Source organism: Periplaneta americana, chromosome 1 (assembly GCF_040183065.1).
Source record: "Periplaneta americana isolate PAMFEO1 chromosome 1, P.americana_PAMFEO1_priV1, whole genome shotgun sequence".
Classification (NCBI taxonomy): Eukaryota; Metazoa; Arthropoda; class Insecta; order Blattodea; family Blattidae; genus Periplaneta; species Periplaneta americana.
In genome coordinates, this window is record NC_091117.1 from 184102273 (window position 1) to 184117235 (window position 14963).

At 37.5% G+C, this 14963-nt stretch overlaps 1 protein-coding gene across 4 annotated transcripts in view; it reads left to right on the top strand.

The window, feature by feature from the left end:
* Positions 1 to 14963, top strand: part of LOC138705100 (conserved oligomeric Golgi complex subunit 4-like) — a 481496-nt gene that overhangs the window by 107505 nt on the left and 359028 nt on the right. For 2 of the 4 annotated variants that reach the window (XM_069833738.1, XM_069833729.1), the window contains exon 1: positions 9290 to 11073. The exons of 1 other annotated variant lie outside the window; for it this stretch is intronic. In XM_069833738.1, coding sequence (XP_069689839.1) covers positions 9465 to 11072 — 1608 coding nt within the window. In that variant the 5' untranslated portion in view covers positions 9290 to 9464 and the 3' untranslated portion in view covers position 11073. Of the gene's footprint in view, positions 1 to 9289; positions 11074 to 14963 lie in introns of those variants that run through there. One more of the 4 variants, XM_069833747.1, reaches the window with a different exon arrangement.

Sequence of the window (14963 nt, forward strand, 5' to 3'; positions counted from 1 at the left end):
GCTTTATGAATGTAGAATAAAGGAACACCTTCAACAAATCAAAATTTCAGGAAACATAGAAGAAGAATGAAATAACTTTACATATATTTAAAAAAGGCTGCATTTGAATTTAGTGCCCTAAAAATTATAGGCAAAAGAGAAAAAAAGGCATACCAAAATCGAATGAAGATATCAAAAATGGTAAAGGGGAAGCATATCTCCGATTTTTACAATAAAAAAACTTGAAGATGAAATAGTACAGTAGAAAGTGGGCAATTGCATTGATTAATGCACAAAATTGCTTTATCCTCGCCAGATATGCAATAGCTTCCTCTACATAATCTGCGGTCTTTAACCGTAACAAAAAATACATTCAGTCATTCAGTCATTCATTCATTCATTCATTGTTCTCCCAAGTCCAGGTTTTCCACTGCAAACCCAGCGTTCTCCAATCTTTCCTATTTTCTGCCTGCCTGTTTGTTTCCTCATATGATCCATATATCTTATTCTCGTCTATCATCTCAGATCTTTTTCTGCCCCCAACTCTTCTCCCTTTCTCCTTTCCTTCCATTGCATCCTTCAGTAGGCAGTGTCTTCTCAGCCAATGACCCAACCAATTCCTTTTCCCCTTCCTGATCATTTTCAACATCATTCTTTCTTCACCCTCTCTTTCCAACACAGCTTCATTTCTTATTCTGTCTGTCCAATTCTCATGTTCCATTCTTCTCCATATCTACATTTCAAATCCTTTTATTCTCTTCTCTTCACTTCGTCGTAATGTCCATATTTCTGCTCTACAAAATGCTAAACTCCATACGAAGCACTTTACTATCTTTCTTAGTTCTTTTCCCAAAGGTCCGCAGAAGATGTTCCTTTTTCTATTAAAAACTTCCTTCGCTATTGCTAGCCTCCTTTTGCAACTCCCCACTATTTTCCCACCTCCCTCCTGATATTCCCATCACATCCACTCTGTTTGTTCTTATTGCTTTCTTCAAATTTTCCAACTTACCTGGCTGCAGAGTAGCTCCACTTCCAGTTGCAGTCGTCAGTCTTCTTTCTTCTTTTTCCTGTTCTGGCATGAATCGCCCTTCTCCTGTATCCCCCACCCGGACATCCGATTGGGGGGATAGTTTACGTCCGGAATTTTTTACGGGAGAAAAACTCATCATGCAGTTATTTTTAATACTATTCTTCTTGGGATAAATAAATGCGGAAGCTTCCCATTGCTTTCCGCACACCACTCTCTCTTTCGCATCTTAAAAGATCCCAGGGGGCCCCAGCGTGGAGGTGAGGAGAGTGGATTTGACTAATTAGGCCCTCCGGACTTCACCGAAATTCACCACAAGGGTTAAATATCAGTTCCATCAGGGTTTTTGACCCGATCAGAGACCGGGAAATCCCAATTAGTCTTTGCCCCCCTTATTGAGTCTAAAGCATTATGAAGGTCATCGATGTGAAAAGGCCAACTAAGATCCTTATCGAACATGATACCAAGAAAGTTAGGCTTCCAGGATGATTTATGATTAAAGTTATGTCATTGAAATACTAGATATGTGAAATTAACATTATTACCTACTAAGAAATAAATATGATGTTCTGGCTACATTAAGAATAAAATAATTAGAACGACACCATTTTTAAATTCACAAATACCATTAATTATTAATTTTCAGTTTGCGCAATACCTAGATGTGAAACAGGAACAAGATGAAGTTAAACTTATGTGAAGATTAAAGAAACTAGCACTTCAATATTATTAATTTATGCAGTGATAAGAGAGATTTTGAAACAAATGCTGTGTGGATTGGGGGCACACAGGTAGGCTTGGGATAATTTGTATTGTTCTATGAAAGCCCCTTGAATCTTGGTGTCCCTGAGTGAAAATATGTCTAGCAGAGCTCATATTTGAGTGGATGAGAAATTGCATGTGAAAATTATTTTATGTGCTGTGCACTTGTCTTTGGACTGACACTAAAGACAGGTAGGTCCAAACATTGCAAGTCATCATGATGATCAGCACAAACACAACTACCGCTCAGACAACACTTTCTATAGGTTATGTTTTGCAGAATTCCCCAGTCTTAGTATTAAGTATTCATGTTGTAAATTCGTGTACGTTACACTGTTTAATATGAATACTGGAATAATCTTACTCTCGCTGTTTGTGTTTGTTGTGTACATCATAAAAAGCATACTTAAAATTACAGCACTTTTCATTTCCACGACTGATCCATTAAAGTTACACTAAAATGTTAACCAGATTGAACAGGCGTTACAAAGAGCGAACAGCCCGTCTCAACAAAATCGTAATAAAAAAGAAATATTACGCATTCTCATACGCACTAAGTACTTATTCTACTCAAAATTCTTTCATGGAGTGAGTCTTCATGGGAGTCCACCTGTATCTAGGCAACAATGTCACACGACTGTCCACAAATAGCATATAGGGGTTCTTGTTTACTGCGCATGCGCAGTGTGTTGTAGGCGAAACTTATACAATAAGGAAACTCCAGATTTTTTCCGTATCTGTACATACTCGTAGATCTGTGTTTGTAACAACTGGTGTTGCCTAAACTCCAAAAGATACATACTATTTTGTAGTCGTTAAAATCTACATATTTCCACACATTCGAATATACAAGCTATAAAAAAATCGGTATAAATTAATTTTAAGAATTAAGAGAATTGCCCATTCAAGACGTTATGGACAAGCAATAACTTAACTTGAATATTTCTCAAATCAAAAGCCTTGTATTCCTAGAGGTAAATAATCTTAAACCCTCACTTCCCTGCTACTGCACTGTGGACAAGGAATATTGCTGGAGTAATAGTTCATGTTATTTCAATTATTTTACCTAGACTGCACTCCATTTCTGAAATCTGTGGAGTAAATCGACGCATTTGGGAGGAGCCTACGACAAACAAATGGGCGGAGTCTATCAGTGCGGGAGTATATTGCGAGCTGCATCGGCTCACAGTCGCTATGGGGTAAGATGCGCATGACAGAAGGTGATAGGTAGAGGTGGCATTTTAGACTCTCGTCTTCAATCAATGTTTTCCCCCAGAGCGGTCATTGGACTGGCCCCCTCCACTCACCACTTGCGCAAAGGACTTGTTTCGGTTCCTATACTCTACAGATTCCAGAAACGGAGTATAGTACAGAAGATGAAAGCCACAAGGTCTAAACCTGTTGGTGAAACGTTTATTCCATTAATTCCGTTGAGTATCCCATCTTTGTCTGGTATTCTGATGTAACCTGATGCTCGAATGGGTTAGTTATAAGGTCCCACTCCATGGGCTGCATGTCATTCTCTGCGTCGATGTCTTCCAAATGCATGGGCTCCTGTTATTCCTACAAAATTTCGAAAATGTGGAATAATAGATGGTAAAATTATAATCGACGATGGAGTAGTTTTAAGGGCAATAAATTTCGTAATTTTGGCTCTCTTTAGAACAAAAATAAAGTGGAGTGTCCCATGTTGTACACTGACGCAATTAAATTAGTCTTATTCCTGAATGGGTGGATTCTAGCTATTAAAGATTTAAAGTTCACTTTCTATGAAAATTATCTCTGTCGCAAGGTAGATGTCTCTGTAGACCTACAATACTTACTTACTTACTGGTTTTTAAGGAACCCGGAGGTTCAATTCCGCCCTCACATAAGCCCGCCATTGGTCCCTATCCTGAGCAAGATTAATCCAGCCTCTATCATCACATCCCACCTGCCTCAAATCCATTTTAATATTATCCTCCCATCTACATCTCGGGCTCCCCAGAGGTCCTTTTCCCTCTGGCCTCCCAACTAACACTCTATATGCATTTCTGAATTCGCCCATACGTGCTACATGCCCTGCCCATCTCAAACGTCTGGATTTAATGTTCCTAATTATATCAGGTGAAGAATGCAATGCGTGCAGTTCTGTGTTGTGTAACTTTCTCCATTCTCCTGTAACTTCATCCCTCTTAGCCCTAGATATTTTCCTAAGCACCTTACTCTCAAACATCCTTAATCTATGTTCCTCTCTCAAAGTGAGAGTCCAAGTTTCACAACCATACAGAACAACCGGTAATATAACTGTTTTATAAATCCTAACTTTAAGATTCTTTCACAACAGACTGGATGATAAAAGCTTTTCAACCGAATAATAACAGGCATTTCCCATATGTTTTCTGTGTTTAATTTCCTCCCGAGTATCATTTATATTTGTTACTGTTGCTCCCAGGTATTTGAATTTTTCCACCTCTTCAAAGGATAAATTTCCAATTTGTATATTTCCATTTCGTACAATATTCTCGTCACGAGAAATAATCATATAACTTACTTTGTCTTTTCGGGATTTACGTCCAAACCTATCTCTTTACTTGCTTCAAGTAAAATTCCCGTGTTTTCCCTAATCGTTTGTGGATTTTCTCCTAACATATTCACGTCATCCGCATAGACAAGCAGCTGATGTAATCCGTTCAATTCCAAACCCTCTCTGTTATCCTGGACTTTCCTATTGGCATACTCTATAGCAAAGTTAAAAAGTAAAGGTGATAGTGCATATCCTTGCTTCAGCCCATAGTGAATTGGAAACGCATCTGACAGAATCTGACCTATACGGACTCTGCTGTACGTTTCACTGAGACATATTTTAATTAATCGAACTAGTTTCTTGGGAATACCGAATTCAATAAGAATATCATATAAAACTTCTCTCTTAACCGAGTCATATGCCTTTTTGAAATCTATGAACAACTGATGCACTGTACCCTTATACTCCCATTTTTCTCCATTATCTGTCGAATACAAAATATCTGATCAATAGTTGATCTATTACGCCTAAAACCACACTGATGATCCCCAATAATTTCATCTACATATGGAGTTAATCTTCTCAAAAGAATATTGGACAACATTTTGTACGACGTCAACAAAAGTGATATTCCTCGAAAGTTATTACAGCTAGTCTTGTCCCCCTGATAGGTACGATTATGGACTCCTTCCATTGTTCTGGTACAATTTCCTTTTCCCAAATAGCAAGTACAAGCTTATAAATTTCGTTACATAATGCGCCTCCACCCTCTTGTATTAATTCTGCTGGAATTTTATCGATACCTGGAGACTTATAATTTTTCAGATTTTTTATCGAAATTTCGACTTCAGAAAGTGTGGGTTCGGGTATAAATGGCTCAGCAGTTTGTATTTCAATTTCGTCCTGATCATTTGAACTTTGCCTATGTATATTTCGTAGTTGCCCAAAATAGTTTTTCTATCTGTTCAGGATTGAATGAGAGTTTCATCCTTGATCACGTTTATCCTTGCCAGTACCAAATCTCAAAACCTTATTCCTTTGCTGTGGTCGTGCCAGAGAATCAGTCCCATTCCGAGGCTTATTTGAAGGTTTCGTAACAAGCTGCTTTTTACGGTGATGGGTTGTTAGCCCTTCGCCCAACCCCCCCGCTGGAGGACCACCCCTCATCGGCTGTCCGCTTATTCAATATATTCACAACTAACCTCCATATCTGGAGGCCGTCTCCTCGATCCGCAACCTGAGAACGCGCCATGCCGGTAGACCTACAATACTGCAAGAAACTTGGATGATCTAATCAGTGAATTACATGTAGATCCCTGGAATTGTTTCGAAAATTCTGAAAGACTTGTAAATGCCGCCTAAAAAATTTTCGGAATGCTTGGAATGTAATTTAACACAGCTAGTGATAACCGGCGTAGATGGAGTAGGGAAAGGGACACAAGTGTTGGGGATGTGAGTTTGATTATACTTCGGTTAATTGATTATATGTGCATATATTTTTTCTTTCCATGCTCTGGGGGACAGTGCCGAAAATGCAGTACACAGTGCAGCTTTCCACATTCGACCGTGGAAACACAAAATGTATGAACTTTTTTTTTTTCCGGCAGCTTATAAGTCTGTTATATAACGAGGTCACTCAGCGTCGAATGAATTGGTGGAATGGAGATGATATTGTTATGCGACCGTCAACTTAGGTCGGATGACTTGCTGAACGGATGATTACTGCGTTCAACTGCCGCTCACACTTAGGCTTATCAGGATTTCTGACATCACCATTACACGTATAATGTAAAAGAAACTATTTTACTGAAAGAGCTGGGACTCTCAGGATATCATAGGAAAACTACATGATTACTGAACTCAGGTTCTAGACTGAATTAGTTATGAATGAAACTATGCTCGATTTATTAAATATATACAAATATACATAACAAGTTACTTACAATAGTATATCTCTTGTCTCTGCCGACGCCATTACGACTTGGTCCTCTATCCCTGCCCGACCGTGTCACCATCCGACTGTATCCTCTCACCATCACTTTTTATGTTCTCTTATCGGTCTCCCGAACGGGGTACCACCCACGCTATCGGACAGGTGAGATAGGCTTTAACCCCTTTTGATTATTCGTGCTTGAAGATGTCGTCTTAATCAAACCTCTGTTACAAATAATTCGATTGATTGCAATACAGTGATAAGTCGCTTTAATGAGATTACGCGTAAGAAAAGAAATCGAACAATGCGTGATTTAATTTAACCAATTAAAATGCATGCTTTGTTCCACTGGACCATTGCGAATAGTCCAGCAGTAATTCGTGGCGTAAGAATACATTTATCGTAGGCAGTGATTTACCGCTCGCGCGACAAAACTCTTTAACGCTGGCTAAGCATCTATTTACTTCACAAGCTGGAATTGTATTACATTTCTGCTAAAGACCATGTATTCCGCTGACACTGTTCCTGGACTGTTTCAGATTTGACACCCCACAGGAAATCATGCTACAGGGCGTTCTTATGCCCTGAGGCATAACAATGCGATGCCCCTTCATTTCAAAAAGACGATGCCTCAATGGCACGTGCTTTTTCATTGAACTTGTTGTCTGGCCTAGTGATTGTGGATTAGATTCTGGAATACATTCACACACACAAGCAACAGAGAGAGTTTACAGAGAGTTAATCTCGTGTCAGGGACTCTTTCTGCTCAGAAAGGCTTAAGGGGTATTTATTCCTTCGCCATTGGCTTTCACATGCACATCATGTATACTATGAATCTGGTGGTCGCTGAATTACATAGGCAGAGCGGAATCATTAATAACGTTCATTTAATGTATTCTAATTGGTTTTGGATTTTCCGTGTTAAACTTTGAGATACTGTATTCTATGATTTTGTGTTGGTTCGGTTCGTTGCATAGCGCCAGCTATAACACTTATCAACTCTAGGTACAATAATAGATTTTGGATACTTCTTTTTCGTTACAATAAAATTTCACAATATTGGATATTATTAAGATAACATTATTTCTCTCTCTCTCACACTCATTCACTTTTATTTTTTCTGGCCCCGATATATATTCTTTTCTTCTCATGCATACCTCACACACACACACACACGCACACACACACACACACACACACACACACACACACATTTTTTCAATGTAATTCACTCCATTCTTAAGCTAAAATGTTTATCCTAAAAGCATTCAAGTATTAACTCTGTTTTTTGTGTTGGATCCCTTTTCGTACATACAATATTCTCCTTCTGCTGACACATGCGGTTGAATCCCATACTAGGCGCTGATAGTGTTCCAGCTGGCGAGTGACGTCACCTATCCTTCGTGGCTCCCGTTGCTTACGCTGCTGTTCATGTTACACCACCGGCGTCCGGCAGTACGTCTTGCATTCTCGAAGCCTGGAGTACATACAGTACATAAGTTCGAGTAGCACAATGATTAAATTAAGATAATCATTTACTCAACCACGAAAGAGTTTTAGTTATGAATGTCTAACTTCAATTTTCACATCAACTGTCTTTTCTTTAAATCATCACTTGAGATACGTTTGGATTTGAATATTTACACATATATATTAACCTTCAAGACAATAATATCCTTATGTTAAATTGATCCTAAGCTTAGAAACATATTATGTCATTGTTCAAAATGTTTCGAAATCTATATACATATTACATAACAGTTAACTCGATGAACAGAATTATTTATGATACAGTTATTTTAAGTTACAAAAGTAGAAGTAAATTTTACAAGTCCCATTTTGAACTTTGGCATCTCCAGGCGAGCTTCATGCCCAACTTAACATTATACAATATACTTTGGGGTTTTCTTGGAATGGACGATATCACGTCGAAGGTCGTTCAGATCCGATGACACAGGCTTCCTCAGTTTACTCTGGCTAGAATTGCGGCTGAGTAGCTGAAAATATTGTTACATCCGGGGAACAGAGAGTATAATTCTCGTCCCCATATTTTATTAGATCACTTTTTTTTGCGACAACAATTAGATAATCTGTAATCCAATAGGTTAGTAAATATTTCTAGTTCGCAATCCGTAGCGAGGTGAAGTTGGTTGGCTCCTCTGTTCGGCTGTTTCATTACTCACACTGGGAGCATTAAATGAATTATGAGGAGAGTCGAACTCATGGTCTGGTTCAGCAGAATTGTGTGCCTGGGGAGGATCATCTGATCTCACTTTCCACGAGGCGAGAGGGATTTCGTCCTCGGACTCAAAATCTTCATCTCTTCCTACTCTTTCTCTTAAGGCGAGGGAGCACTCAGATTTGTGAAAAAATGGCCAAAAAATGCATTTTTTGTTTTATGCATATAAAATTACCTTGATGTTTCAGCTTTCTAAAAATGGTTTCACTTCTGCCCTCCGACCATTTAAAGGTCTTTAAATGGCCGTTTAAATGCCTTGGTGCGTAACACAGGCGTGGGCGTGTCATCTCCCTGCTACCTGCCAAGCGAGAAGCATGACAGTAATGTAATTTGTTTGTTATTAATTCATATTTCCCGCAAAAGGTCAGGTGACAATGTGTGTGGTAAGCCTGTAAGAATGAGGGATATTTCTGTAAGAGTCAGCACTGCAAGAGCAGAGCTTCCAAGTTTGTTTTTGTATAAAAAAGAAAAGCTGTTTGTTGTTCGTACTTTCACACGTGTTTCACAGTACCTTCATTGTTCCAGGTTAATTTGGTCGTTATATTAGATTATAGAGTGTTTATAGTATTTTTGTTTACTTGTTTCTGATATAAACTCGTTTTTACAGTTATTTTAGTAGTGTATATAGTGAAGTTATAAAGTTATATAATTTACAAAATCACGTGTAGGTTAGAAAATTTTTCTATATAGTGTTCATTAGATTTTTACATAGCTTAGGTTTATTTCGAGTGATATATTATAATTTAAAATGGGTAGAATGTCAAAAAAGAAATTAAAAACAAGATTATTGGTACACAAGAGGTGGAATAAGAATGATAGGCCTACACCAGACATTGAACCCCAGCCTTCTACTTTAGTTGAAGAAAATAGGCCTACTGCTATTCCTATAGCTACAGCTGATTCACGTCCTTCAGCAAGTGTGAGAAAATTATCAACATTCAATGTAGAGCAAGATAATTTAGGCCTTCTTATAAGTGAGAGTAAAAGGGCAAATAATTATGTGTTATTTCATACAAGTATGTTGGAAAATTTATTTCAAAGTTTGATATGTGTCAAGTGTGGTGCCACAGGTCTGAATACAGTGGTAGAAGATTTTCAAGGTTTTGCTGCTAATGTAACTGTGAAATGTCCTGCCTGCCAGACATGCTGTGCACAGACATATACAAGCCCTCGTGTCTCCTGTGAATCATCATCTAGACCACCATTTGAGGTAAACAAAAGGGTAGTGTCTGCTTTTTCAGACTTTGGTAGGGGGTATGCAGCCATTGAAAAATTTTGCATGTCAATGGGGATGCATGTCATGAGCAAGTCAACTTACAATTCACATTTACAAGATAGGGCAGAAGATGACAAAATATTGCGTCATAATGTTTTAGATATGGCACATAATGCTGTTCGAAAAGCATATACAGGTCTGAATCAAGATCAGGGTCCTGAAAATGTTGTAGACATAACTGTGTCTTATGATGGAAGCTGGCACAAAAGAGGCCATATGTCACACTATGGTGTAGGCATAGTTATTGATGTACTGACTGGTCTTGTCATAGATTTTGAGGTACTTTCCACATATTGTGCCACATGCAGTAACAAGGTAAAAACTCTCAATAAAGACAGTGAGGCATATAAAGAATGGATGCAAAACCATAAAGAAAGTGGTGAATGTGAGGCTAATTATAGTGGGTCTGCAGGGTCGATGGAGGTGGCAATAGCTGAAGTTCTGTGGAAACGTTCAGTAAATGTATGTGGCATGCGATATGTTACTATGCTCTCCGATGGTGACTCTAAAGCCTTCAACCATCTACAGTCCCTGAAGGTGTATGGAAACGAAGTAAAGTTACAGAAAGATGAATGTATCAATCATGTATCTAAAAGACTGGTGACAGGATTGAACAATATAGTGAGTGAGTGGAGAGCAAAGCGTGTGACAGTCGGTGGTACTAAAACAGGCAGACTGACAAAAGAAACAATCCTAAAGCTGCAGCTGTATTATCGGCAGGCAATTAAAAACAATATTCCAAATGTGCAACACATGAAGACTGCAATATATGCCACTCTGTACCATGCAATGTCTACAGATGAAAAGCCTCAACACTTAAAGTGTCCCGGCGGAGCATCATCATGGTGCTTCTACAATCGTGCTACAGCCAGAGGTGAAATACCACCAAAACATGACAAGACCACGATGACAACAGTACTGGATTCCTCAGTAGTAGCTAAAATAATACCTGTGTACCAAAAGCTTGCCAGTAATGAACTTCTTGAAAGGTGCAAGCAAGGCAAGACACAAAACACCAATGAATGTCTACATAGTGTCATATGGAACTATTGCCCTAAGACTGTTTTTGTGGCAAAAAAGAAAGTGGACATTGTTACTTCAGCTGTTAGTGTTTTTAAAATGGGTTGTGAGGTTAGTGAAAAACTAAAAGAATCTGCAACTGGCTTGGACATGAGTGAGAGTGGAGTGAAAGTAAGTGTGCAACGCGACAAGCGAAGAATTAATCAGAGTGAAGTAACACACAATACTGGACACCGTTCAATCAGGAAAAGGTTGAAGTTCTCTAAAATGGCTTCTCAACACCAGAAAAAGAGAGCAGAGGGAACCACATATGGAGCTGGGCAATTCTAAGGTAACATATCATGTTAGAAGCATGTTTTATTTCAATGTTATTTTTCTCCCATTTAAAATTTTTAATATACTGACAACTTCAAATGCCTATTACAAAAGAAGTTGTGATTCAATAGAGTTGAAATTTGCCACACATATAAACGAAAGTGTAATAAAAATAGTGACATATGCTTTTTTCCAATCTGCATGCAGGAGCTGTGCTATCATTAAAAGAAAATAATAGGCCTAATTATAATAAAATTCATTATTTTTCTTAAATATGAAAAATAATATTTTTTTTTTTAGAAGAAAGAAACATGATAAAACAAAAAGCATATGTCACTTTGTTAGTGCAACTCTTAGGAGTATACAAAAATAATTTTATTGATTTTCTCCAAAAACTTTTTTTTAAATAGCAATTTTTATACGTTAATGAATAAATTAATGTAATAATTAATATCTCAAAAACTAATCGAGATAATCTAATGAAACTTGGTACAGGTGTTTCACTTACAAAATGAATTATGAAGTAAAAATTTCAAATCATTTGGTTAAAAACTATGGAAAATACAAATTTCAGTGCTCCGTCGCCTTAATTCGCTTAGCGGTATCTCATTTTCCGATGCCCACGCGTCTTCTTTCGCCGTTCCTGACATTTCACTGATTATTCCTTCACCTTGGGGTTCTCTGTTCGATTCCATTCCCAGGGGTCCTTCATCATTCTCCCAATAGTGCGTATACATACTTTCCGTATTATTTTTGGTAGGATGAATGTCGTCAACCTGACATCGGCACAACTTTAATCTATTTACACGAACTACTTGTGTTCTACCGTCTCCGTAGCGAATGCGGTAATTGACTTCATTTAGTATTTCTACTATCTCAACTGGGCTTGTCCATGGTTTAGCTAATTTCTTCGTTACTTCCTTTTTCAACACTGTGCTTTGTATGAATACTTTGTCTCCTAGCTCAGATGTTTGAAGTTTCACATTTCGCCTCGTGTTGTACTGTCTCGCTTGCGTTGTCTTACTTTGCTTTAACCGTTCTCTAACCACTTTGTAGGCCGTCTCTAGTTTCCTGGCTTGGCCAACTATAGGGTCGGATTCTATATTTTCTCTTGGAAATTTCGGACTCATATCAACTGGAAATGGCAGAGGCATTTCCTTGCCATACAAGAGAAAGAATGGGGAGTACCCGGTCACCGAGTGGGGTGTAATTCTGTACGCCTTCTGTACTATAGCTATCCACTTATTCCAATCTCTTTGGTCTTAACGCACAAAGTGAAACATCATTGCCGTGAACGTTTGATGACTGCGTTCAACTAGTCCATTCGCCATAGGATGATACGGATTTGTCTGTATTTTCTTTATGTGTAGCAATTTGCAAACTTCCTTGAACAATGTAGATACAAAATTTCTGCCTTGATCAGTTAATACTTGTTTAGGGGTTCCATGACTAGCAACTATTTTTGTGACAAATTCCCTAGCTACAGTTTCCGCAGATTGGTCAGGTATCGGAATAGCTTCACTCCACTTCGTGAAGGCAACCATGAAAATCAATAGATAGACGTTTCCGGAAGTGGTCTTTGGAAATGGACCAAGGATGTTCATGCTAACTAATTCAAAGGTTTCACCACTTCACCGAACTCCTGAAGAGGGCTACAGGATGTTTTCCTGTTTTTCTTTCCCAACATGACATGCAATTTGCAACATAATTTTCCACGTCTGGTCTCATATCTAGCCAATAGAAACTTCGACTTAATAAGTCATAGGTCCACCTTTGACCTTGGTGTGCACCGATTGGTGAATCATGATATATTTTTAGTATAGTCAATCTCAATGGTATAGGTACTACCAAACAAGGTTCACGGTCATTTTGGATTCGAAACAAAATCCCATTGTCATCTAATTTAAACTGATTTGCGTCATTCAACCATTGTGCATATTGCGGTTCGGCAATTGTAGATTTCGAACGGATTGAGATTCCATCTTGTCGATCGTAACAAAGGGCACTTTATGAATTCTAGATAGAGCATCTGTGTTCTGATGTTTTTTTCCTGGTTTGTACTGAATCTGAAAATTAAATTCAGAGAATCTGAGCGTCCATCGGAGCAGTCTCGAACTCGGCTCCTTGAGACTCATTAGCCAACGAAGAGCTGCATGGTCGGTCACTGCGATGAACTTGTGACCGTATAGGTAACATCTAAAGTACTTTGTAGCTCATACAGGGACATCACTTTATTTTTACCAACATTTTTAACATTAACCTGGCTATACTCGGAAACACTGTTGCCCCCTTCCATTACAGGAGTTTGATGTTACTAGTGCAATATGTAAACAAATCATTTTACTAGGTATATGAGGAGAGAAAAGTAGTGTATCCATTTATGTTGTAGGGAAATACGATATATATTTCAGTTTGATCATCACTTTTACGGAATTTATTAAAATACAGTAGAGTAGTAACATTTTTTTTTTCAAAAACTCAACTTTTCAGGTGGCTATGTTCGTTATGTAATGTCTACTTTATTTAGCATACTAATTATTGGTGTTAAAATACAATATAGATAGTGCATTTAAATTGAGGGGGACATAAATAAAGGGCTGTAAGTGCACTTAAGTTACTTTTGAGAAAATGGGGTTTAAATATTTAAGCTTTCGTAAAATCGGTGAAATTTTTATTTAAATTTTAATGTGTGATGCGATTAAAATATCCCTTTGCCACTAAAATTTTAGATACTTTAGCTTACACTGGATGCACTTAACTCATGTTATTACAAATGTTCATTCATTCATTCATTCATTCATTCATTCATTCATTCATTCATTCATTCATTCATTTATTTTATTCCATAGATCTTACATGAGCTATGAAGCTTTAAGATGTGGAACATGTCAACATTTTACAATATTACAATTACAATTTTTACAAATTTTTATAGTTTTACAATTTAGTAATTTTCTACAATTTTTACAATTTTGTACAATTTTTTTACATTTTTTTACATTTTGGCGAGATGTAGTGAGATGAGATGAGGTCCGAGGATTCGCCAAAATATTACCCGGCATTTTCCTTTTCGGTGGGGGAAACCTCGGAAAAACCCAACCAAGTAATCAAATCAAAGGGGGTAATCAAATCAAAGGGGTTGATGCCAAGGACTCGCCATAGACCATCCGGCTTCAGTCCCACGGCTGGGGAAAACCTCCGAAGAAACCAAAGTCCAAAGGGGGATCCAACCCAAGCCCGAACGCAGCTCCGGATCAGCAGCCCAGCGAGTCTGTCGACTAAGCAACATCGATGGCTCTACTAAAAGTATACAATACATAGCCAATCAGATTATTAAATTTACAAATGCAAACGATCATTCATAAGTTGAGCTATATTATAATACAAAACAATTTAATTAAATTTAAGGCATAAACAATTCAACCAGTTGTGATATACAGAAATTGATAATACATATCATGCAAACTACTTTAGATTACAAACACAAACAATTTATCAGTAGAGCTATATAGATTACTATTCAATTTAAAGCATATACAATTCATCGGCCAAAACTATACAAATATATACAATACAAAGTAGCATACTTTCATTAAGCTATACAAATTTGTGCAATTAATATCAAGTAGATTAATTCAATTTATAATCATAAACAATTCATCAGTTGAGCTATACATATTACCATTCAATCTACAGTAGGTCTATATACAATTCATCAGTAGAGCTACACAGACTAGTAATCATTTTAAGAACATATACAATTCATCAGCCAAACTATACAAACATATACAATCAAATTAGTTCAATTTACAAACTTATTTTCGTTAAGCTATACAATTCATATGATGTAGATTAATTCAATTTATAAGCTTAAACAATTCATCAGTTGACCTATACAGTATACTA